A 25473-nucleotide genomic window follows, 5' to 3' on the forward strand; every position below is an offset into this window, starting at 1 on the left:
TCTACCTACTCCATTTAGCAACTCTGCATGCATTTTTTGTAAACCCCTGGAGCTCCTTTTCAATTTGCATAAAAATGTGGAAGAAGAGATAATGCTCGATATAATGTAAGTCTGTTGGATTTCCTGACGTTTTTTCCTCAGAGATTAATGCAATACACAATGACATGTTTGAGATAGTGGAAGTTTTTCCAGGAGAATATTCTGAAGGTAGACTCTTTTTCAATATTTGGAATTGCAATTTTAATTATCATAAAAGCACTATTAAGCAAATACCAACACTGCGATTATGATACAATTCTTTTTTGCCTTTTCAATCACAGAGAGTAGACGTCAATGTAGCATGGCGCAAAGACCATGTCCAAGAATCCCTCTGGCAGACGACACATTTTGAAATTTTATTACAGTATTATAATTTCAGCACTTCATCCTACAAATGGAGTATTTTGAAAGAGTCTTACTGGCCTTTGCTGGCGGCTTCCGCATAAAATCCAGTTGATTATCTGCGATGCTGCGATCCAGAGATTAAACGTGGCCAGAAACTCACCTGTTGTTGTTCCCGCTTTTGGTGGGAATTTATTAAGGCGAGCCCTTTTTAACCCTTTAAACCCTAAAAACGACCGTTTCCTCTACGATATAAGATTAGCTCGCAGGAACTTCGTAATTAGCTAGAAGATTATTTAATTTTTCCACCGGTTTCGCTGATCCCCGTCTGTTAATAATTCAAGCTGGAATTAAGGGAAACTATTAGGGCGGTATCCACAGAGAATTCCAGTGAGCAAATATTCTAAAAGTTGATTGTTATTCTGAAAACCATGTTTGAATATCATTTTAAGAATACAATTTTTATATTATATTTATATGATTATGTATTTAATTTATAAGTTAAATCTAAAAAATATTAAAATTTTAACCGTCAGTCAATTTTATTTTATTGTTGTCGTCGCTGCCGAGTGCACTCTTACCAGGGACACTCTGTATATTTCCAGCCGAAGGCCAGGTCTACGATTTCGCGAGAGCGTGTACGAGTTTTAAACTATACTTTCCCTAACACATACTTTATTAGATTTCGTTGTGTGATTGGTAGCCGAATTACATGAGCAAAACAGCCGCGGCTCCATCAGATAAATGGTGAATATTATTATACTCACATAAATAAATAAATGGAGAATGTTATTTCAGTTAGTTTTATTTGAAAATAGTGTACGACCCACCGCTCCGGCGACACCTACTTGTGTGTGAAGCATTGCTCTCAAAAAGAACGAAAGAAGAAAAAAATATAAATTTGACGGCCCAGTTCATAAACCTTCAAATCGGTGTAAAACCAACTTCATGAATTAATTCATGAAGAAATTGTCAGTGTAATACGGGGTTTACATTCATGCCCGTTCCCCAGCATTCGCTAAGTTGGGTTTAAGCAAAGTTTAGCATTAAGCATCCCTTAAAAGACTTGATTTGTTTTCACCACATTATTAACGTTGCTTAAAGCTCATTTAACTAAAGTGGCCAAAATTCACTGCTTATTTCCTTAGGAAGGAATTTCAAATCTCACATTTTTTCACCTTTGCATTTGAATAATTTGAAATACATTATTTGTGCATTGTGTCCACACTTTCTTGTGTTCTGACTCTTTTGCGTTGTTACGCTCTTACTCTCATATACTTATTCTTACTCACATCATTCTTAGCCGACGCAGTATTATTCCACTGTATTGACTCTTGATTTAATTATCATTTTTGATTCTCTTATTTCTTACACACAGAATGAACTATTGCTCGAATGTCCTGAGTTTTGCTATATTTCAAACAAAAATTCACGACACTAAACTAGTGTCACAAGTGGAAACATTACAAACTGGTGTATTATATACATAATGTTCTTTAATATCGTGCTAATATTTCAGGGTCTGATTTCTCAAGTCGTTTTATGAAAACAGGTTCATATGAATGATATAAGTTCATAAGAAACATTCATATGATACGCACATTTTTCACAATACTCCTTAAAGTGACTCTTAACCATTCTTTACTTAAAGTGTTTACTGGGGAAAGGGGCACAAGTCTCCGATGTCACGCAACTGCTTTGTGGCCCATCGTGCATCTTCGGGACCCCAACATTAACTAAAAACTATAGGCGCAATTGTCAAAATACATTGAATTTTGAAAATGTAATATTTATCTGTCTTCAGACTGGTACCATCTTAAACGGACACTCATTACATTTCCGTGAAATTAACCTTTAATTGAGCATAAAATTTGGCAAATTTTTTCCCCAAAATTTAACTTGAAATCTGACATTTTTTTAGTGGCACTTTCGCAGAAACTCTAAGACGCCATTACTGGTGAGTGATTGTTTTGTTTGCCGTATTTCGATTGCATAAGATGCAAAGCCTACTTAGCAGATATGATACTCATAGACTTAAAAAAATGGCTCAATTGGTACAGTCGTCAACTAAACGTAATTTTTTGGAAGAACTCTCTTCTCCATAGTCAAGAATGTGGCACTTGTAGGGACGAATTTTTGTAAAGAATGATTATGTTTCCATAAAATTCTGAAACCTTACAGAGATAAACTGATACTGTACCGTCAGAAATAGTATACCTTTCGGAACTCCTTGCACATATTTCTGGCGATCCGGAATTGAGTTTCTCCTCTAATGGATCAAAGTTGTTATGAGTTAAGTTTAAATTTTGTTTGTGTTTCAGTGGGTAATTCCAAGTAAAAAAATCGTGTCATTATGCCTTCGAGAGTATTACCGAAAATAAGGGTAATTAAGAGAATCTTTAATGAAAAGACAAGTTTTCGCCTAATGGTGTGTTCCGGCACTCACGTCAATGCAGTAATATGATCCACTTTTCAGTATTTGGTGACCATATTAACGCACTTAGTGCGCACTTTTTGGTTCACCAAAACGCCACAAAAAACTCAATATTGCATAAAAACGGTGTAAAATATATGTGATGTTTTATGTTATGTTTTTTTGTTTGACTTTTTTCTACTTTTCTTCATATTATTTTTATTTTAAAGTTTGGTTAAAAATCCCTTTTTTGGTTTTTTTTCATTTCATTTTCATGTAATAAAGTTGACCAAAAGGCAAATTTTAATTTTACAGAACTCAGTTCCACTACCACAGGCATGGTGTAAACAAGCAATCGAAAATATAATTAAATTTCAAAATCCAATAAACTTCTTATGAGATATACACCATACGAGTACACAAATACCACCAGAAACAGCAACAAGCCAGTTTGTTGACTTTTCGCTCACATTTCGACATTATTTGGAGGTTTGTTTACGCAAGTCTCTATCGTGTTTTCGTTCTGAGAAAGCGTTCCCCACGTTCGAGAAAGGAATAACTTCAGGTGTACAGGAACCTAAGGAAACTGAGTCGAATACAAATACAAAGGAAAAATAGAAATATGTATATCATCAATGAAAATTATAGCTGTGGCAGCTTATAAACCTAGATGACAATATGAAATTTAACTCACTCTGTATATGTATGCATGTATTATAGGAAACCTACATAGTATCTATAATAGACAGCTTTAATAATGCTGGTGAGTAATTTTATTTTCATTTACTTAAATTTGGCTGGGCAGAATTACAAAAGAGTAGAAGACGAGAATTCAACTGTCTCTTCTTATAATTAGAAAGTTGGTCTGGAAAGTAGAGTAAACACTGCATGGAGGAGACATATCAATTAAGTGTATTGGAGAATACAGGGTGATTCACGTAACTGTTTCATTAGAAACTTTTGTACTTTTAACAAATTGAAATTCTTTATATTTGGGGGTTAAACTAATGTAGATACACTCTACTTTTTTTAATATTTTGAAGGTCATATCACTTCCGGTTATACCGGAAGTCGAGGTCAACTTCCTTATTTCAAATAGAACCCCCAGTATATTTTTGCATTTTTGGAATCTAGGGATTAAGCTGATTAAATTCTTATTAGGTACTCCTATACCTAAACCTAACCGTTTTAAAGATATTTTGGTTTAAAAGAAAAATCTTTTTAAAACACCATTTCTATAAAATTTAATATTCTCAGTTATTATTCAAACTGGCTTTACAAAAATTTGTTGACATGTTAACTAGATATGGTAGATTAGGTTAATGTGAAAAGTTTTTATAAATATCATACAGGGTATCCAAAAAACCACATCATATTTAAAGAACTTTGATGGCAAAAAAATCGCTTATTTCAAATAGAACACCCCATATATTTTCATATGTCTAGAATCTAAATTTAATTTTGAATCGATTATTATTAAGCATCTCTATACCTAAAATTAACGCTTTTGCTCTAATTTGCCATTTTTGAATATTGTACGATAATAATTGTACATACAGGGCTGCTTCCTGTAACATGCGTTAAACTGCTGAGCGAACTTATTAAATTGATAATTACATTAACTGCATTATACAAACGCATTTTACAGGAAGCAGCGATGTTCTTTTCAAAGCCGACTAAGATACTTACAATTATTATTGTACAATATTCAAAAATCGCAAATTAGAGCAAAAGCGTTAATTTTGGGTATAGGGACGCTTAATAGTAATCAATTCAGAATTAAATTTAGATTCTAGACATATAAATATATATGGGGTGTTCCATTTGAAATAAGCGACTTTTTTGCTATTAAAGTTCTTTAAATATGATGTAGTTTTTTGGATACCCTGTATGATATTTATAAAAACTTTTCACATTAACCTAATCTACCATATCTAGTTAACACGTCAGCAAATTTTCGTAAAGCCAGCTTCAATAATAACTGAGAATTTTAAATTTTATAAAAATGGTGTTTTAGAAAGATTTTTCTTTTAAACCAAAATATCTTTAAAACGGTTAGGTTTAGGTATAGGAGTATCTAATAAGAATTTAATCAGCTTAATCCCTAGATTCCAAAAATGCAAAAATATACTGGGTGTTCCATTTGAAATAATGAAGTTGACCTCGACTTCCGGTATAACCGGAAGTGATATAACCTTCAAAATATTTTTAAAAAGTAGAGTGTATCTACATTAGTTTAACCCCCAAATATGAAAAATTTAGATTTGTTACAAGTACAAAAGTTTCTAATGAAACAGTTACGTGAATCACCCTGTATATGGGAACACGTTTACCTCCTAACATGATGAAGATAAGGGGGGCATCTCTCCTTGTTGCAAAGTTTTTTTAAAATTCGATTCCTATGTATTTAGCTATAGGATTACGATTAAAGGATATTTCAAATTCGATACAATTGATATCTATAATATATTGTGAATAGCTTATATATAGATTTTCACATTACTTGATTGATCCAAGTGGCACTGTAAAAACTGTCTCCGCTATTTCCTTTTTTGTACGGAATACAAATTGAACATCTAGACCCCGATGACTTACTTATTCATCAGGCGTATCGAGGGCCAAACAACTCAAACAAGTGTCCATACAATTTTAATTAGATGAGCTTCATCGCGTTCTAACTTTCAGTCAGACGTAGCTTGGACGTGGTAAAAAGTTTTTGTTAAAAGCGGTTTTACAGTGTGCAAACTATTTTCTATGGCTAATGATTTCGTAATTTCAGACGAGGATGGTAAGTCTAGCTGAGTACCCTTTTCGGCTATGGAAACGAAAGAAAATTCTGAGGAAATAAAAAGAAAATATGCAAAAAGAACGCCTAAGAAATATTTTTGAAATTTGGGAGAAAAAATCACGAAAATGAATAGTTTATGATAATGTACAGTGCAAAAAAAAATTTCCACCCTCTAGTAATATCGGTATTCCGAATCTACAGGGTACGCCCAATATGCCATTTTGACAACATCCTTTTTTTCTTAAGTGCGACACCTATGCTGGATGGTACAATGGCTATTGTTCATTATTGTTATCTTCCAAACCTTCAGAGTTAGAAGGTCGGTTAAATAAGGCAAAAGTTGCAAAAATTTTTGGTAAACTATAATTCTATGACGATGTTTCGATAAATATTGACAATCCTACTATACCCTAATAAAAAAAATAACGTCATATACCCGTGCCCTATTCTCGTGTGAGTTTGACATAGCGAAATTACAAATTCTGCTCATGATGGAGCCAAAGACGACTTTTCGGAAACGATGCTCTGGTTGGAATTGATTCCTATCAGCTATTTTTCAACCAATCGGATTGGCTAGCTATCATTGTGGATCATGAAAACAATCCGATCCAGATCACCGTTTCTAAAAAGGTCTAATACTAAGGGTAGCATCACAATCCCAAAACTCCTAGCCAAGTAATAATTCAAGTACTAATTTTAAGCTATCCTTGTGGACAGCACATATTCATAATTAATTATGTCTCTCTTTCAAATTCTTTATGTTATCATATCAACGAAGGGGATTTCGATTGCTGTTGGTTATCTACCAACTGCCCGACATAAGGTTCTTCTGCACCAGAGAAAATTTTTAAGCAGAGTAAGAGTAAGGATAATTTTAAAATTTCAACGGACAAATGTAGACGCAAACGGTGTGGCTCGGACAATTCCGTGCAAACACTACATTTACTGTTCGCCTTCATTCTTAACAAGTTGGAAATAGATAGAATGATGATTGGAGCGCTCAGGACACAATTACCGAACTCTGCTTATAAAATAAGTGACACTGTCAAAAATTTTAAATAAAAATATGGACATTCGTCAAGATGTCCATGGTAACCGGGGAGACCTCTATGAAGGAAAACATTGTTGCATTATACAATCCATCCCATAGAAGAAAACAAGACATCTGTAGAAGTTACAAAGTCGTTCAGCCGTTGACTAGGCCTTCGGATACAATCGACACAGATGTGGTTTATTAAAGTATTAAAAATTAAATGTCTTTGCATGATGCCTACTAAAAATTTGACATTTGTCATATTTGTAACTTCATTCATATGTCAGATTCGGTTGCTGTTACTGTCTATTATTAGGGACGAAACAATTTATTTCCATGGCACCGTTTGATCTTAATTATTAGTTCAAATGTTTTCTTATCGCCGTTAATATAATATGGCAGCAAACGAAGAAAAAATTGAAAATGTGACAATCATTGACCACTCCAAAATCTAATTCGACACCTGCTGGCCAAGATGCAAACAAGCAAGCGAGTAATTCCGACATTAGTTAGTTTAACTAAAATGTTATTAGGTCATCCGCAGGTAAATTTTTCAACTGTTCCTGACACATTTATTGAAATTAAAGCAGCCTTCACCAATTTGTCAACAAACGACGATATAATTTTTTAACGTTAATGAATAAGAATTAAAACATACATTCAGCGAAGTTGGTAGAGAAGCCAAAAGTCATCAATTAGGGGCATGTCGACAAATGTTTATAATGTTCTGGTTTATTTTGATTTAAAAACGTAATCACTGATGCCGAAAGGATAATTTGTAACACTTTTATGGCGCCGTTGGTGATTTCATCGCGGTTGTTTCACAAGGGCGGTAACAGAATAACGGATTAGACAAGAGAGCTTAATTATCGGTGTCAATTTTAACGGATGAAATCGATTGGAAACGAAAATGTTACTTTCATTGCGTAAGGTTAATGCGACGGTAAATAATCATGTTATAGATTTTTTTCCACGATATGAAGAAAATGATGAGGAAAATTATGTAAGTCCTAATTATTTCATTAGCATTGTTCCACAGGTCTTTATTTACAAGTCATTAGGGCACACGCCCAAATAATTACATTCTTAGTTGTTTCACAAATAGAAATAACTGTGATTGTATCACCCTGGCATAAGTCAGATTACATTGCAGAGGTGGTTGCTACATACGAGTATATAAATATTTTTCGTGCCAACATATTCAATGCATTATGCGTTACTTTTTTTTTGTGTCTGCATGGTGACCCGTTTGCTTGAAAGTAACTTTTTTGATTGTATATTTCTCTCTTACCACTAGTCGCAGTATGCATAACATGATCGCACTAGGCAGTTACGTCAATATCTCGGCCGCAGCAAGAAAATGGCGATTCATTCAAAGATTTTCTTCTCGCATCCGTGAGTTGCCAGCTTGAGCATTAAATATCATAAATTAGACCAATTTTAGTTAAACTAAATGAATTTTAAAATCCAAATTATAGCATCATTTTCTTAACAAGCCGAGCAATTGTTTTGCGTTTAATAATCTTTCGGATCAGTGCAAGCATTTGATTTAACGTTCTGCAATATTAACTTATTTTTAAACAAACTAGTGATTTATGGCCAGGCAACGCGACCAAATAATAATTATTTTGAGTTAAGGTTATTGAAATTAATGTTTTTACTTTCATGATGCTTTATATGAGCCCTATATTACGAGAACCGTGAAAACTTACTTATTTAAAACTGAGGCATTAATTGTCATCTTGACTAATTTCGAATCGTGAAAACCCAAGATGGGTACCCACAACTGCAAGACGAACAAGATTTAATCACTAATTTGCCAGGGTCAAGGAAAAAGGAAGAGCAGATAATTGTGAGCCTATGGACGAAGGTTAGTCATAATTAAAAACTAAATTTTAAGAATTAACTACCCAATGCTTAAAATGAAGCTACCCTACTTGGACAATAGACATAGTCCATATTTACAAACCTATAATATGTCATTTTGTATATAGAAATGTATATAAAAAAAAGCTTTACGGAAATAATTATACAGGGTGACAATTTGAAAATGAACAGCATTTAATAAATATTTTTGACTGTTGACAATATAAACATTTGGCAAAAGATGTCAAATTAGATATCAAGGAAATCAACTTTTGAGGTATTTGCTGTTGTATTACATTCAACTTCCTGAGTCCCAGGGTGCGTATCCCTAAAATTTTAAACAGCAACCCCCAATTTTTACGCAATTTTTGATATCCTTATGGAATTCTTGACATATACCATCCTTTTTCTGGTAAATTTTTTTTTCTGTTAAAATTTAGGTAATTTACTTCACAATTCGATGAAATGCTTAACACCAATTCCAATGTAAGTTAATACAAAGTCACATTCCAGTTTCCTTCGTTTATTTACATTTTGTTGCTACAAAACGAAAAATAGTTCAAATTTTCGGGTACGCTCAAACCTTTTTTTATTACTTCATTTTGCTTATTTCTGATATTATATAAAAGTAATAAATATAATCGTTATTTTCGGTAGCGTTTTTATTCATTTGACGAATTGTTTTATCAGTAATAATATTTAAAGTAATACGAGTAATTCCATAAAAAAATTCAATTGCTTCCAATTGTTATTTACTCTCGTTGCTCGTGTTGTATCTGCTCCTTAAAACAGTTTACACCATTGCTAAACGCCTCGAAACGATTTTCATGTATGGGGCTGAAAATTGTTACTTTGTAAGGACGGCTGTCACGTTTAATGCTAGATATCCAAAAAAGCACGTTGGGCACAAGTACATCCCAGAACTAATAGCTAGATTTGAAGAAACTGGATCTGTTTGCAATAAGAAAAGGAGTAAGCCAAGGTTGCTCAATGAGGCCAATCGGATTGAAGTTGTTGGCCAATTTTCAATGACCTCCACTATGTCGCTTCGTAAAGCTGCAAACATGACTGGGGTATCACGTGAGTCAGCCAGAAAAGTATTGAAGCTTCACAATATTTTTCATTACAAATTACTCAAGAATTAGAGGATGATGACCCCGACAGACGTATTGAGTTTTGCGAAATTATGACTAACAGGATTATTGCTGAGCCCCAGTTAATAAAAAATATCTGGTGGAGTAATTAATACACTTTCTACTTAAATGTCAAAGTCAACAAACAAAATTGCCGTTGTTGGACCGACTTTCATCCTTACATAGTTGGAGACGGACATACACAACGTCCTGAAAATATAAACGTTTGAGCGGATATATTAGGTAATGCCGTCGTTGGTCCTCTTTTTCTAGATGGAAATTTAAATGGTGAAGTTTATGGTGAGATATTACATACAACTATCGAGTCTATTATAATTCATGAAGTGGAAAACCAAAGGAACGTCAATGAAAATCTTACCTTAAATGAACATTTACTGCACTTCCAACAAGACGGAGCACCTCCTCATTATGTACGTTCAGTGAGAGAGTGGTTGGATAATCATTATCCGGGGAAGTGGATTGTTAGGAGAGGACCTATTGAATGGACACCCAGCTCTCCAGATCTGACATCACTTGATTTCTTTCTATGGGAGCCATTTGAAATCGATAGTGTTTAAAATCCAACCAGACTCAATAGAACAACTCCAACAAAGGATTATTCAAAAATGTAGAGCTATTTCACTCCAACATTTCAAAACGTTCGAGAAAAGTTTGAATAGCGGTTGTACTTGTGCTTAGAAAACAATAGAAATAATTTCCAACAGTTTATAAAATAATAAAAGTAGTTAATTTCAAATTTCAATAGCTTTATCATACTCTTTAGAAAGTGGATGTGACAATGGAACCCCTTTAAAACTTGCATACATATTGTAATTTAAATTTAAAAACATTGTTACATTGGAATCGGTTTTAAGCGTTTCGTTGAATTGTGAAGTAAATAACTTAAGTTTTGACAAAACAAATTCTACAAAAAAAAGATGGTATATATCTAGAATTCCATAAGAATATCAAAAGTGACATAAAAACTGAGGGTTACTATTTAAAATTTTAGAAGTAGACACCCTGAGGCTCAGGGGGTTGAATATAATACAACGCCAAATACCACAAAAGTTGACTCCCTTGATATCTAATTTGACGCGTTTTGCCAAATTGTTATATTCTCAACAGTTAAACAAATATTAGATGCTGTTCGTTTTCAAATTGTCATCCTGTAGATTATTTCCCGATGATAGTCAGCCAGTTTGATTTACTGAAAATCAGCCTATAGGAATCAATCCGATCTAGACCATTGAATCAGAATAAACGTAAAGTGACAAATTATCCGAATACTATGCATAAACTGTATGTTTCCCTTATGAAGAGCGTGAAGAGCGTTCTAATTAATTAAATGGCTTCTAACTCAAAATTGTAGTGTTGCAGGGGTTTCGTAGGACTCTACTACAATTGTCATGACATATTTCGTTTTTTTGACGGAACAGTTGATCAACGTCCGAAATGTCTTTACTTAGTCATATGTCGGTGACGTCAAATTTCTATCTTGCTCAATACATGAGTAATCAGGAAGAAACCAGAACGATGACGTAACCACCATGCAAACCATATGATATCATACGGCAATTTGTATGCTTCTTCACACCTTTTTCTCTCATCCCCAATTTAATCCGCTTGTAATTCACAAAACTGTCAATCCACAAGATTCCTTTAAACCTGTTTTAAACCAACAGCAGCAAATACATCAAAAACAATCACATTTACATTTAGGTACATTCGAGGAAACCAGCTAAAAGTTTTATGGTTTGGATAGACACATCTGCATTAAGGTGCACGACATAAGCCTTTTAAATTGGTACAGTGTTTATTATGGTACCAGATAGTAACAGTAGCTCAAGACATTTCGGTTATATAATACACAGTACATTTCTGGTTTTTAGTTCCTTATTATTAACATTCGGGCCTGAAATAGATTTTTATGGGGTCGTCGGGATAAACATCATGTGTGTTAGAACATTAATGGAAGTCCGTTAAATGCCTGCAAGTTTGAATTACTTGCATATCCGTGAAAGGCTCATAACGGATTCCAAACAAGGTAATTCAAATTTCTTAATTATTAATCATTCGCTTTTTAATTTCACCACTAATTAAGCTCCGTATTTCCTCGGATTGTTGGACCTTTTACCTGACTCAACTTGGAATTAAATAACATCCCACTGCCATAAAATCGATGATCGTGTAATTGAGTAAACACCTGTTTGTTATCTGAATAATTCTACAGACACGTCTCTTACTTATGTCATGCGAAACAACAAAGAGGGAAAATGTAGTCGAATTAAGGTTATTGTGGACGTGATAAAAATTGCAAAAAAGTTGAAAAGTACGGAAGGAACTCCTCCTCAAAAGTCTAGGTCTTTCTTATACGTTTATGCAGTCATACTACTCGCTTATACAGGGTGTTATTTAAGTACATGGCCAAATTTGAAGGGGTGATTCTTTGAGTGTTTCTAAGTCGAAAGGTTTATATAAACAAATATATAATACTTTGTTTTCAAGGTACAGGGTACCAAACTTTTTTTTAATAGTTTTTTTCGTAAAAATCTAATAATCTTTTAGTAGATTTGGTTAAGATGTGGCATTTACTTATTGTTAAATGTTTTTTTTGCTAAACAAAAATTATACCATTAGTTTAAGTGTAAATTTAATAAAATGTTTTCTCGTTTAATTTTTCTTAACTTTCTGGCGTTATCTCTATGCATGCCACTGACAAAAGGAGGCAAGCAATTTCTAGCTTAAAAGATTCCTTTATATTACATTCAAAATTGCCACCAAGTTTCAACGTTATATTAGTTTGCATCTGCTTGTTATTTAAATTTTTTTTAATATGTAACAGTAAAAAAAAGAGTTTGACACCCTGTATCTTGAAAACGAAGCATTACCAGACCTACGTTTATATAAATTTTTCGTCTTAGAATCACTGAAAGAATCGCCCCTTGAAGTTTGACCACGTGCTTAAATCACACCCTATATACCCGCGCATCCCTGAAGCTGCGGCACCACCTATTAGAAGATTACTCAATTTTTCATCGTCGTCAGGCAGTTGCCGGGAAATTAATTTCCCTAAATGGCAATTTAAAAATAGCTCCCCGCCTATAGTGCCAGTCATCTTTTCTCAAAAAACAACTGTTTGCCCTTACATTCGCCTTGTTTAACCTCCGGTTTTCATGTTCCTCGAATTTGTTTAGGAAAAAACCGGCAAAGCACAGATAGACAACGATTGAAGGGAAAAAGAAACGGATTTTAAGCCTAATTAGCAAATTTGTATAAACCTCCCAAAAATGAATTTATGAGAAACGATATTAAGACAGCCGGGACTTTCATTATAAACACAATAATTCGCAATGAGCCTTAACAAAAACATTGGTGATATGGGGGAGAATACAATAACCGTATCATTTTTTTCCCTTTACAGTTTAGATAATGCACAGAAATCATCCGCATTCCGTTCGCCAAGACATTACTGATTTCAGCACCTCTTGAATGCTGTTAGTTCTAGTATAGGGGTCCGGTTGGTAACAACGTGGAATCTTGGCTGCCTTCGGTCGTCTGAGAAGGAGCATAACTAATGCAAATTCTCCGTGCAACACCTCTTCGTCATCTCAGCATTAATTAATTTGGTTCAGCGGACCGAGGAACTATATGCAAGTGTCCACAGACTTAAGGCCTCTAAACCACAAGTCTTCATACAAAGAAACTGTTGTCTGGTCTGACCACAGATCGAGAATTCCACCGCAGGCAGGTAGGTATTTTCTTTGTATGGCGGACTTTACCTACTTACGTTACCTTGCCTGAAGTCCCGAGCAAAGGAAAGGCCATGCAGTCAAATTGGTTACGTCACCATATTCCTCTCATACCTTTCCAATGAGAAACGTAAACGGACTTGATTCTGGCTTATTTTAGGCCTGCGTTAATTTTTGGACGGCTTTTTGAATGTTCCGAAATATAATTCGTTGGAAGTATACTTTAAAAAATTACAACAAAAAATGTTTTAACGACCTATTAGATCATAAGAGACGTCAATAATATGAATTTTAAGAAAATTGCAATAATCGAAACTGGGAAAAAAACTTTTTCATTAAAAAAGTCAACAAACTCCTCGAATATAATTACGAACGATGTATTTAAACAAATAAAAACATTAAAAAACAAAACTTAAAATACCTAGTAATGAGTCGGGTAGTCTTTATTCTTCTCTACTTTCAAACAAGAATTTGACATAGACCGAATAAATTTAGAATATTTTTAGTTTTTTTTGTTTCAAAGCCTTCTTCGCATTATTCCAAAAATTTTCAATTGGATTAAAATCCGAACAACAGGAAGGCCATTTCAGAAAAGACGCAGAATTCCAGTCAAACCAAGCACGAACACTAGCTGCCATATACTTCAAATCATTGTTTTGCTGAAATTTCCAAATTACAGACAAGTGATTCAAATCTACCATTCCTGATCGGTAGGGTTCAGTCTTAACTGTTTCACCATGTTTTAACAACTCATAATAGATCACACGCTTCTAATTCCACCAAACACAGAACACTGTCTTCCGCTCTCATCGATTAGGCCTTGCAGTTGATGTCGATGGTTCGCCTAAAATTACCCATAATCTTTTACGCTTAAGAGTCTCAAAATATATCCACTTTTCATTGCCGGACATAATTCAATGGAGAAATTACTTTCTTTTATATCTACTGAGCAGCATTTTACAAGTGGTATTTCAGTTTTCCTGCTGTCTCTCAATCAGTTCATGTAGAACCCATTTTCCCATCTTCTGGGTTTTCCCATGGCTTTTAAACATATGTAGAGAGCTTCTCGTGTCACGTTTAATGCTGCAAGCTATTGCATTTGAACGTTATCCTCAACAATGCTTGCAATTCGCTATCTTCAAATTTTTTGATGATATTCCACATTCTTCATTTCTCACGTCAAAATCACCGCGTTTAAAATTTTTAAACCACTCAAAGCAGTACTATTTACCAATAGCATGCTTACAGCAAGCTCCGACAAGCATTCGATGCGATTCAGCAGCAGTTTTCTTAAAATGGTAACAAAAAATCAATAATGGCCGCAACTTATAGTTTTCAAGCATAAAATTCAACATGTTCAACGCTATTACAAATTATGCTATTGCATGAAACTTGTATTGTGGAACTTGAGAAGAAAATCTTTGTCAGAATGTCAAGAAAAAAGTGGCATCAATAATGCAGTCTGTCGGTAGCTACATTGACAGCTAGGGCCTTCTATGAACAAATTCCGGTTTCGTATTTACAGACCTAATACATATTAAACCACCTGAACACCTGTATAAGAATCAACAGTTGTTCAACAATTCCATGACATGGAAAACATGAATACCTAGGCTGTCTTTTAAGTTTTGCATATACAGCTGGAATAAAATAGTAAATAGCTGTTGAAATGTGGAGGATCTATTGGTCGCGTTAACTTTTTGGGATGGTCGCACTGAATAATTAAACTCACTTGGTTGGAAAACAAAAAAGAATATGTATTGAATTCCAAAGGCTATGTTGTAACTGAAGGGTAAAAAAAGGGTATATCTAAATGACTAAGTATATGTAAAAAGGTATCAAAGCGAATAGTCTCTCGCTCTCCTTTAGAAAAAATGCCGCGTGTATAATTGAGTGTCAGCAGTTTTGAGTTCTCGCGTACGAGGACGCTTCGAAAACTACACAATAGCTTTTAAGGACTCTATTCTCCATGAAAATCAATGCACTTTTGCACGTGCTGGAACCGTTCCTGGAAACAGTTATCCCACTCGTTTGTTAGCACAATCAAAATGACGTCTTTGAAGGCGTCGACTGCTTCTTTTGGCAACTGAAACCTTTGACTACGCAGTCCGTTCTTCATTTTCGGAAAGGTAAAGAAATCGTTGGGATTTAGGTCAGAACTGTACGGAGGACGGTTTAACAATTGAACGTTTTGTTTATACGAGTAAATTCACAATTCATCGTTAGTGACGATGCTGTACATGTTTTTAGTTTCCTGTATTGAAGCACTCTAGAATTTTTTGACACCAATTGACTCCACCTTCTTTCTGTTCTTCGGTCAACAGATGCGTTATTTAACGAGAGGCTATCGTTTCACAGCCAATTTTTCATGCAAAATTTTCTAAATTGAGGTCGTTGAAATCACCAATGATGCCTCGATTTCGCGATGTGTCACATGTCAAACTTCCTTAATGTACATGCGCACAGCATCGACGATTTCCTGGGTGACTGCCATTTTTGGTGCACCTGCCCATGGATCGTCGCTAAGACTCATCCGTCCACATTTGAATTCTCGATACCAACGAGAAATTGTCGATTGATGTGGCGTGTCATTGCCGAAAACAGAAACCAACTCGGCAAGGCATTTTTGTTAAGATAATTGTCTTCGAATGTTGTAAAAAAAAATTGCGCGAAAATTTAACATTCATCTCAAAAATTAACTGGACAACCCACAAACGCAAAACTACTGACCGATTGCATTACCCTCGGTGCTAAGCAAAGTTTTTGAACGCATAATAAAAACACACTTCAGAAACTGACAGGAAAACATACCTATAACAATTTGGTTTTAAACCGAAACACTGCATTATACACCCACTCTTCGTTTTAACAACCATACAAACAATATATCTAAACGGCAGATCAACAGGTCTATTTATAGAGTCCATGTATGAATAACGCATTTGACAGCATCTGGCACAGTGGTCTACTTTACAAATCATACTATCCTCAAACGCCAAAATATCTACTTCGTATCATCAAAAACCTATCGAAAACTAAAAGTACGAACTGACGATACTCTTTCTTTCCCTTTTTCTTCTAAACAAGGGCTCCCTCAGGCATCGCCGCTCTCACCCTTCCTTTATCAAATATACTGCCATAATATTTTATATGACAAAACAGCATATACAGGGTTGCTCCTTAATGCATCAAGGTGCGATATCTCAGTACATATCAGATTCAGAAGGAAATGTTTCATAGCAAGGTTTTTGGTCATTAAGAGGTGCGTATTTTAAAATTATTTTGAAATGCACAAGGTCCGTCATAAAAGTGTGGTAGTACCGAATTATGATTTTTTTTTAAATAGAGCCCCCGATTTTTTGCCACTTTCGGATTTATCGTCAAATTTTAAGATCAGTTTATGTATAAGGTATCAAAAATTTACCGTTGCCGAGTTATTAGGGAAAATTTTTAAAAATTGATAGCTGCAAGGTCTCACGGAAATCGGTGCTGTACTCTAAGCGTTGCGAATTTCGGAATCGGTCTTATGGGGCTCTAAGGGGAGCTAATGCGCTACATTTGACGTATTTTAATAATAAACAGTTTTTCATAGCCCCTTAAACAGATCTTCGAAGTTACACATGACTTAACACCTCGATAACTTGCTTATTTCGATAGGAATGCCCCAATTTTCTCGGCGGAAAAATTGAAGGGTTCCATTTAAAAAAACATAATTTGGTCCTGCCACACTCTTATAGAGGACTTTGTACGTTTGATAATAATCTTAAAATACACACCTCTTAATGGCCAAAAAGTTGAACAAGAAGCATTTTCTTTTAAAACTCATATTTACCGAGATATAGCATTTTGACGCACTAGTGAGCAACCCTGTGTATTGCAATACGCTGACGATACTGCACCTACTGTTTATAACGAAACGACTGAGAAAACGGACAAAACATTTCAGACCGCTGACGTACATATGAAGTTACAGGGATCAGCACAAAAACGGCAATAAAAATATTTACGTCCATCTGCAGACGATTGTTAAACTACGAACACATTCTGAGGGCAGAGGCAACGGGAAAAAACGAAACAATACACACAAACAACAGACCACATTGCACTAAGACTAATTACCAAGATAAAGTACCCCAACACAATCCATCCAACCAATTACTATAGGAACGCACACACATGACAAGAATAACTGAAAGACTACAAACGATTCAGGCAAGATAGAGACAGCCGTCACAACTGGACCATTCGGAACCCTCTTTGCTTTGCAAGACAAACAAGATGTCCCGCTTTTTTATTAGGACGCTACCAAAGAATTTATCCATCTACCTAGTTGTCCTATCCAGCGTATAAACTTCCTCAATCATTACTTAAGTGGGTACTCCAAGTTTCCTAATGACATTATCGCCTACCTTCCACTCTTTCATAAAATTGAAATTAACTCCGGCACCTGAAGGAGTTGTCCTAGAACTTTATCCTCTACTGTTGGCAATATTTAACCATTTTCCTAGCATTATTACAGAGCATTAGATTAGGAGTATGATTATCGTTAGTAACATATATTCGGCATTTTATTAGGGACCCGGTTCCGTTCCGAAGTGTGCACGATATTTCGCTATAAGCAATAGTTTTGTTTTTATTAAGAACCAGAGTGCATTTAATTGCCCGCCTGAGGTAAAGTTATGAGCAGTATTTTGCCCTTAAAGATTGAGGGTCTTGCGCTCCGCCAAACCTTCTCAAAGTAACTTAATATTGCAAGAAAACTTTGGAAGAGGTTTCATTAACTGGCAAAAACACTACTTAAGTTATCTAACATTTCATCTCCGGCTCATCTTATCGGGGTTTTTAATTGTTGCTTCGCATAGTTGGTTAATAATTCGTCGGGAATTTCTCAGGGGAATTTATCAACATTGCAGCTTCTTGTTGCGCTATAAGGTGTAAATACGCACGTATAGAAACTATGTAAATATACGTCGAATTAAGTCTATATGCACAGGATGTTTCAAATTCTCCTGTACCTATTTTATGGAAACGAAAAGTAATATAAAAAAATTAAACTATGGGTCTTCAATGGGGTTGGATAATCTCTATTTCGACATGAAGAAGTTCACTTCTAAAATATCGGAGTAACGAGTTGTGACGTCATCAATGATATTTTTGCCAGAAAAATACCCAAATTCTGACAAAATTATATTGATCCTTTCTTCTTTCCTACAAGTTTTGCTAAAGACAATTTTCCTTATGTGTTATCTTTTAAAAGTTAGAACCAAAGGCGTCTTAGGAATTATCACAAAAATATTTAATTTTACAAGAACTAAATGAACAACAATAAATTAGTTTTTATGAAACTAAATAATAGAAAGAATCAAAATAAATATATTTAATTTAACATATTTTCAATATGACTTTTCCCTTCTGCAAGACACCTTTGAAGTCTTCGCCTAACTTCCGTCTGAGTAGTTTTATAGTATATTTCTTAAGTCAACTTATCCCAAGCAGTTCTTATTTTCTCCTTTAAGCGCTCCAAATTCTTTGAAGGACTTTTATAAACTTTATTTTTAAGAAATCCCCACAAGAAAAAGTTCATGGGAGTTAAGTGACGGGACTTTCCTGGCCACTGCACAGGCCTGTTAATGCCAGTCCAGTTTTGTCCAAACGTGTTATTTAGGTATTGCTGCATAATACGAGGTTTAACAATTTAGATAAAGGAATAAATCAAGGCTAGTCTGGTATTTCTGGATATATTTTCGCGATAATTCCTAGGACGTTTTTGCTTGTAACTTTTAAATGATAACACATGAGAAGAAAACCCTTTAACAAAAATTGTATGGAAAAATAAAATCAATATAATTTTTCCAGAAATTGGGTATGTTTCCAAGAAAAATATCATTGATGACGTCATCATTCGTTACTTCGACATTTTAATAATGCACTTAAAAATGAAGTTCTTTGGGTCGAAATAAAGGTCATCCAAGTCCATTGAAGACCCATAGTTTAGATTTTTCGTATAACTTTCGGTTTCCATAAAATAGGTATAAGGGTGCCGGCGAGTTTGAGACACCCTGTACATATGTACTTAGTACGCCACTTAAAGGAAAAGGTTCCCTAAACATTATCGGGGTCCGCACGAAAGTTTGCAGTACACATTGACATTTCCTCATAAAACACCGCAGGAAAAGCATTTCTGGTCAGCGATTTACGTTCACGCAATCCCCGAGGATAATTTATGACCAATGGCCATAACCTTTCGGATATAACGTCCAGATAGAGCTAAATAATTTGTGTACCTAAAGTGGTTTTAGAAAAAAGTTCCTGGTAAGTTTGTGAAGCACAGAAATGAATGAAAACTTGAGATCTGGATGCAGACAAAGTTATGTGGATAATAACTTAGTTTAAATGTAACTTAATAAGTCGAGAAACCCCGACAATTGAGTTAATTAACATACAAAGGACGGTCTAGAATCTTCGCAGAAACCTCAGATATTTTACTCAGGGAGGTAAAATTTGACCAAAAATTTTACACTATAAGACGAAATTTGACAATTTTCTGGTACACGTTTTTTCTGTCAAACCAACGGTGTGTTGTAAGTAACCTGAACAGTTGTCAAATAAAGGAGTCCTGGTAAACGTCAAAATCTGACATTAATTTCTAATTCAAATTTTAACATTTATCACAGAGAATATGTTTAGGTTAGTTGACAATTAGACAGAGCTAAGGTAAAGCTAACCGAAAGCCTACTACTGATGCTTTTCTATGAAATCCGAATTAAACTCTTATGAATAACAAACATTTTACTCGTAAATATTTACCTGATAATATTCCCGGAAATAGGCTAACAACCGCTACCAGCCGAAGAGCAAAACCTCCATGTATCCGTATTAGTTTCCTTTCTTTCTCTTCCATATTTACCAAAGTTGAAGGTCGAAATCCGCCGCTTTTACATCCGACCGCCAAATTTAACATAATATTTAAACGCCTTCAGAACGGCAATGATCGTTATTTAGGCACAAAAACGAGACACGAAAGCCGTTTGGAAGCCATCTCGAAAAGTCAAATTTTCCGCACACGCTCTCCGCACAGAGCAGTAATAATCCCAACCAAAGTTTCGAAACTTTTATCAAGACACCTGTGGATGCATTCGCGTGCCGTTTTACCTTCGTTCTTCGCCGGCAAGACGGAAAACTTCAACGGAAAAAGCTCGCACAACACCACAGGAAAACGTATCGCCATTCACTCAACAAATTTCCATTTTAATTGTTTTTCGCGTAACCGAAAACAGGAATTAAAATACTTGTTCTACTATCCAACCGCTTCGAACGCCAAGTTCATTTAAGAAATAATGCCCGATTCGCGTTTGTCCTCTTGAAAGTTTGACGCGCATGCCTCTCAGGTGCAAAGGCGAATGACCAATGAGGTATGTCGGGCATGTGGTGGCCTCTGGCGGACAGGTCAGGAAACTAAATTTAAATGCTAGAATGTCAACAAACACACGTGGCAAACACTATGTTGCCGGATCACTCAAACAAGGCTTAAACGATGTTAAATTTACGTGCATTATGGCAATAATTTAGCAATTCATTGGTTATTCTTCAACATGTTGCATTCTAGGTAACATCTTAAATACAGTAACAAAATAAGTAAAAAACTTAATGTGTAAAATGTAAATAAAAGTACCAATACTCATTTAATTTTTATTTTTATTTTTTCTTAACATATATACTTCTGAGATCTAATATAAAAATATTATACTTCAGAAGGATATAAATAAATATACTTCAAAAGAAAAATCCTAAGATTTTTCCACCCAAATGTTTTCGCCTAGCTTCCTCATGATCCATGATTCCTCCACTAGTTGTCAGTACCACATAACTGAAATAAAATAGAACTTTTACCTAAAATAATAAATTGCACAAAAAAATTAACTAGAAAGTTTAGAAAACCCGACGACAATTTTACCTCAGATGGCGGGATTAGATGTGTGGATATCACGAATTTGGGAAGTTAGAAAATCAGTTGGAAAGAAAATTTATCATTGAGTTTAAGGCATATGTTTTTGATTTAAAATTGCTTTGACAGCGCATACTTGAGTAATTACTTCACGAGACAGCCTGCATTATAAATGAACCATTAACCTGTACATACAGTGATGGAAGGTCCTCACACTCTTTTAAATATAAATTACACGGAAATATATAAATAATCCATTTTAAAAATAAGCGTGCATGTGAACTGTCCTCATATTTTTGCGTACCCAAGTACAATTCGGCAAATACGCAATATCCGCGCATAAAAACAAGACATACACAAACAAAAAATTATAGGTGTAACTCAATTACATTGATTACAGTTGTAACATTTTTTGAAACCAATGGAATTCTTCACTTTCAGTTAAAACGATTCTTAAGACACCATTAGTCAATCCTTCACCATTCTGTCAATAAGTCATTGATCTGCCTAAAAGCCAATAGATCAAAGTACTGATAATTGTACCTAAACAAATTTTATGGAAATCACTGAACTAGGCAGTGCATTATCTTTATTTTAGTATTTTTATGAAATCTCTTGGTTATGGTATCCTCTATAAAAATGTCTCAAGTATGTAAGAAAAAAAAACAGGTTCATTTCAACAATTTAATTTTAATTTTGAATTTAACCATGGACATTTATGACATCATTGGCATCATCTTTTTTACATACTAATTGAGTGTCATGTCAGATTAAGTAATGAATGTGAACATGTCAATTATTCTCCTAATCATGTTCAAAAGTTTTCACTTCAAACTAAGAACTACTGTTACTGTTATATTATGCTACAAAACATCACTTTGTTTCATATGGTGATAGTAGATACACATAACACCTCAGAAAATAAAGAGAAAGGCAAGCCTTTGCCCAAGTATACCAAGCCTACATAAACTACCAAAAATACATACTTATATTCTTTTAAAGTAAAGAAATATTGCATGCATTGGTAGATTTAGTGTTAGGATATCCTCACCCCCAATAAATGATAATTCACATACTCTCCTTCAAGATTGGATCTTTAGGTCATTTTGACATCTTTATACAAGACACCATACTCTCAGCAAAATTATTTAGACCTTTAGTTTATGGTACTAAATCATTTAAAATTGAAGAATATAACACTCTCAAACAATCAAATTTTAGATGCATAGTCTGAATTTTTCAACATGCTCTAATTGCCTACCTATTGAGGACTTACCCAAATTGTCTGGATGGCAGTAAATTATTTGTCCACTTCTCAATGTGTGTAATCGGAACGTCAAATCTCGGCGAAATTACTCCACATTTATTAAGCCTACCAGTCAGATTTACTACAATTTTCCCACTTCTGTGATCATCAACAATTTCAAATTCACCAATGTATCCATGTTTCATCATTACCGTGAGAAACTTCACGATTACTTTGGAGCAAGGTCGGATAAGGACCTGCCTCTTTCCACGTTTCTCCGCATTGTTGATGGATTTGAGGGCATCACTGAGAACATTCATTCGCACCATGGCTGAAAATTGGATATTTTGAGTTGGGAAGATATGGATTATGTACTGAATATCAAGTATTTAGCTATTGCTGAGAAGAATTTCGCCAAAAGTTGAGAGTTTCAGTTAAGAATTGAGGAAAATATTTTGTTTTCCTAGAAGGACTTATAGGTTAGAAAGAGACGTCAAACTTCGGAATAAACTTGTGAGTTTTTGGGAAGAATTTACTAAAAACTGTTTATACAGCTCTATAGAGGAGGCTTTGAGGGATTAATTTAAATTTTAATGAAATAAGGATGCACTGAAATAACTTAAATTACCTGCGATTTATTTTGAACCTTCAAAATAAACCCTCTGTTTCAACTTTTCAGCCTGAAAAAGACTTTAGATATCAGAAACATCCCAGATGGCGCTTTTTGAAATGTCAACAAACGTCAAATTACGCGCTGACAGTAGACACTTTCTTGTAATCCTTTGAACTGCAAGGAGCAGGCTGTAAGATCCAACTGTTCTTTTTCAATTGTCAATTCCAATTTTTTTTCTAACCTAAAAAGTCAGGACCGGAATAGCTTGTGGACAAGAAAAGTCTACGAAGTCTGGAATTTAGGCCCATTTCAACCAAATTTAAATGTAACAGGCGCAGCCACTTAAACCTTTTTGATATGTACTTATAGATTAGCTAACACGTAGACAATATTACCTCACAGTGATCATCTTAAGTTAACTATTATAATAAATACAAGGATTTTATAATGTTACCTTTATGCTTTAAACTGACAATATTAACATTTTCCCTACTTTTTCTTGAAGAGATACATAGTGCCGGTCAAGTAATATATGCAGTGAATGCAGGAGGTGAAGCGCATACTGACACAAATGGCATACATTTTGAAAAAGATCCCCTAATGGGACAAGTTGGTATAGCATCAGATTATGGCAAGAGATTACTTATAGGAAGAGTTCCGCCCAATGATCATATCCTCTATCAAACTGAGAGATATCATACTAGTACTTTTGGGTAAGTAAAACAGATGGAGTCATTACAAGTATGCTAATGATTTACATATTTCTACGTAGGTATGATCTGCCTATTCCTGCTGATGGAAAATATGTATTAGCGCTTAAGTTTTGTGAAGTTTATTTTGAGTCCCCAGACCAGAAAGTGTTTGACGTTGTACTAAACAAAGAGCACACTGTTGTAGCCGATTTAGATATATTTAGTAAAGTTGACAGGGGTGTAGCCCATGATGAATATGTACCCTTTGAGGTGCATAAAGGTGAATTAAGCAATGGATTAAAATTGGCAAAATACACAAATTTTGTTATTATTTCAGGCAAATTATATGTTAATGGTGAAGAATCAGATATCCACCTCAACAAAATTAAATTAGAATTCATCAAAGGTTACAAAGACAATCCAAAAATCAACGCATTTTACTTAATCAAGGGCACTTTGGATGACATACCAAAACTGCCACCTTTAATTCATCCAGATTCCAGGCACCAGCAAGATCAACCAACTTTAGATTTGGATGATCTGGAGGAAGAACAGAGGCCTGAGAAAAGGCCTCGTAACATACCTACCATTCCAGAAGCATTTGAGCCCGAAGAGGAGTCCTCAATAATGCTTCCAGTGTTTATTGTTATAGGAGCTTTTATTCCAATTTTGTTCTTTTTGTGTAAATTGTGATGTGACGAAAAACCACCACCATTTAACTGTGGTATTACTTTAGGTGGTAAAGTAGGTTAAGGTTTTGTGGGGATTAAGGGTGTTGTTTTGAGAGGCTTATTTATTATTTGGATGTGTTTTTGTGTGTGTTAACAAATTGCCTATTGCGTAGGCAGTATGTGGTTGTTTAAAAAAGTCTAAAGACCTATTGAAGAAGTGATTTTAAGATATATAAAATGTTTCATTTCATATAGACAGGAAATATGGCCCTAACTATCTGGCAATCTTTGAATTAGCAGTCGCATCAAATCACGACTCAATTTGATAGTCTTGATGCTATGAGGACAATTGTTTACATAAATAGACGGGTGCTCATAATGATGTGCTTGAAGACTAAATGGTAACCATAACGAGGAAAGTTTATTTAGATGGAAGACTTGATCAGGTATGTACCTAAATTAACTCGGAATTTACTGCAAATGAGAACATCATTAGTCAGCTTATTACCTAGGGGAATCTGCTGACTGATATCGCACACCGACATTTGGAGAACGAAATTCTTTAACCAATCATAATTTATGTGGCATTCCAAGTTGCACAACTTCGCCCTAAATTAACCGATCTCGCATATTTTATAACTACGGAGATTCCCATGGCTGTACTCTTAAAATTGGCACCTTGTATACAGGATGTAACATAAGTAGGGGTTTTCTTTTTAACACAACATAGACTTCAAAAAACTAAGTAATATTTTTATATAACATTTTTTCGAAATCTCAAAAAAAACGAAATAGGCGTAGATGAGTTTTAATAAATTTTTGTATAAAATCTAAATCCATTCCTACATAAAATAGTAAATTCAATGTAAAGGAAATAAAATGTCCCACAAAAAATGATCAGCTGTTGTAAAAAAGCAAAAAATATTTAATGTTTACTGTT

General features: G+C 34.6%; 3 protein-coding genes across 7 annotated transcripts in view; 1 reads left to right on the top strand and 2 right to left on the bottom strand.

Moving 5' to 3' along the window:
* The window catches only part of sdk (sidekick cell adhesion molecule), a 94786-nt gene extending 74076 nt beyond the window's left edge, over positions 1–20710 (bottom strand). For 4 of the 5 annotated variants that reach the window (XM_066402102.1, XM_066402100.1, XM_066402099.1 and 1 more), the window contains exon 1: positions 20174–20709. In XM_066402102.1, coding sequence (XP_066258199.1) covers positions 20174–20327 — 154 coding nt within the window. In that variant the 5' untranslated portion in view covers positions 20328–20709. Of the gene's footprint in view, positions 1–20173 lie in introns of all 5 variants that reach the window. The other variant, XM_066402097.1, reaches the window with a different exon arrangement.
* A 333-nt stretch (positions 20711–21043) lies between these two features.
* Positions 21044–23317, bottom strand: LOC136416700 (small ribosomal subunit protein uS8A). The gene is made up of 3 exons (XM_066402005.1): positions 23186–23317; positions 22588–22888; positions 21044–21233 (listed from the first exon to the last, which is right to left on the bottom strand). Exons 2-3 carry the CDS (start codon positions 22884–22886, stop codon positions 21140–21142), a joined length of 393 nt encoding a protein of 130 aa, XP_066258102.1. The 5' UTR covers positions 22887–22888; positions 23186–23317; the 3' UTR covers positions 21044–21139.
* Positions 23318–23410: 93 nt separating this feature from the next.
* LOC136416699 (malectin-B) lies at positions 23411–24771 on the top strand. The gene is made up of 3 exons (XM_066402004.1): positions 23411–23883; positions 23943–24142; positions 24200–24771. The coding sequence occupies exons 1-3, from the start codon at positions 23618–23620 to the stop codon at positions 24553–24555; spliced, it is 822 nt and encodes a 273-aa protein (XP_066258101.1). The 5' UTR covers positions 23411–23617; the 3' UTR covers positions 24556–24771.
* Positions 24772–25473: the final 702 nt, after the last annotated feature.

Source organism: Euwallacea similis, chromosome 24, assembly GCF_039881205.1.
Source record: "Euwallacea similis isolate ESF13 chromosome 24, ESF131.1, whole genome shotgun sequence".
Classification (NCBI taxonomy): domain Eukaryota; kingdom Metazoa; phylum Arthropoda; class Insecta; order Coleoptera; family Curculionidae; genus Euwallacea; species Euwallacea similis.

What these genes read in the sequence shown, in the direction of transcription:
- LOC136416700 (XM_066402005.1), bottom strand. Translation starts at nt 22,886, where the DNA reads ATGGTGCGAATGAATGTTCTCAGTGATGCCCTCAAATCCATCAACAAT. An exon ending in CTGCCATCCAGACAATTTGG is followed by an intron (nt 21,234 to 22,587) that starts GTAAGTCCTCAA and finishes ATTTTATTTCAG; the next exon opens with TTATGTGGTACTGACAACTA.
- LOC136416699 (XM_066402004.1), top strand. Translation starts at nt 23,618, where the DNA reads ATGTTACCTTTATGCTTTAAACTGACAATATTAACATTTTCCCTACTT. An exon ending in TATCATACTAGTACTTTTGG is followed by an intron (nt 23,884 to 23,942) that starts GTAAGTAAAACA and finishes ATTTCTACGTAG; the next exon opens with GTATGATCTGCCTATTCCTG. An exon ending in ACCCTTTGAGGTGCATAAAG is followed by an intron (nt 24,143 to 24,199) that starts GTGAATTAAGCA and finishes TTATTATTTCAG; the next exon opens with GCAAATTATATGTTAATGGT.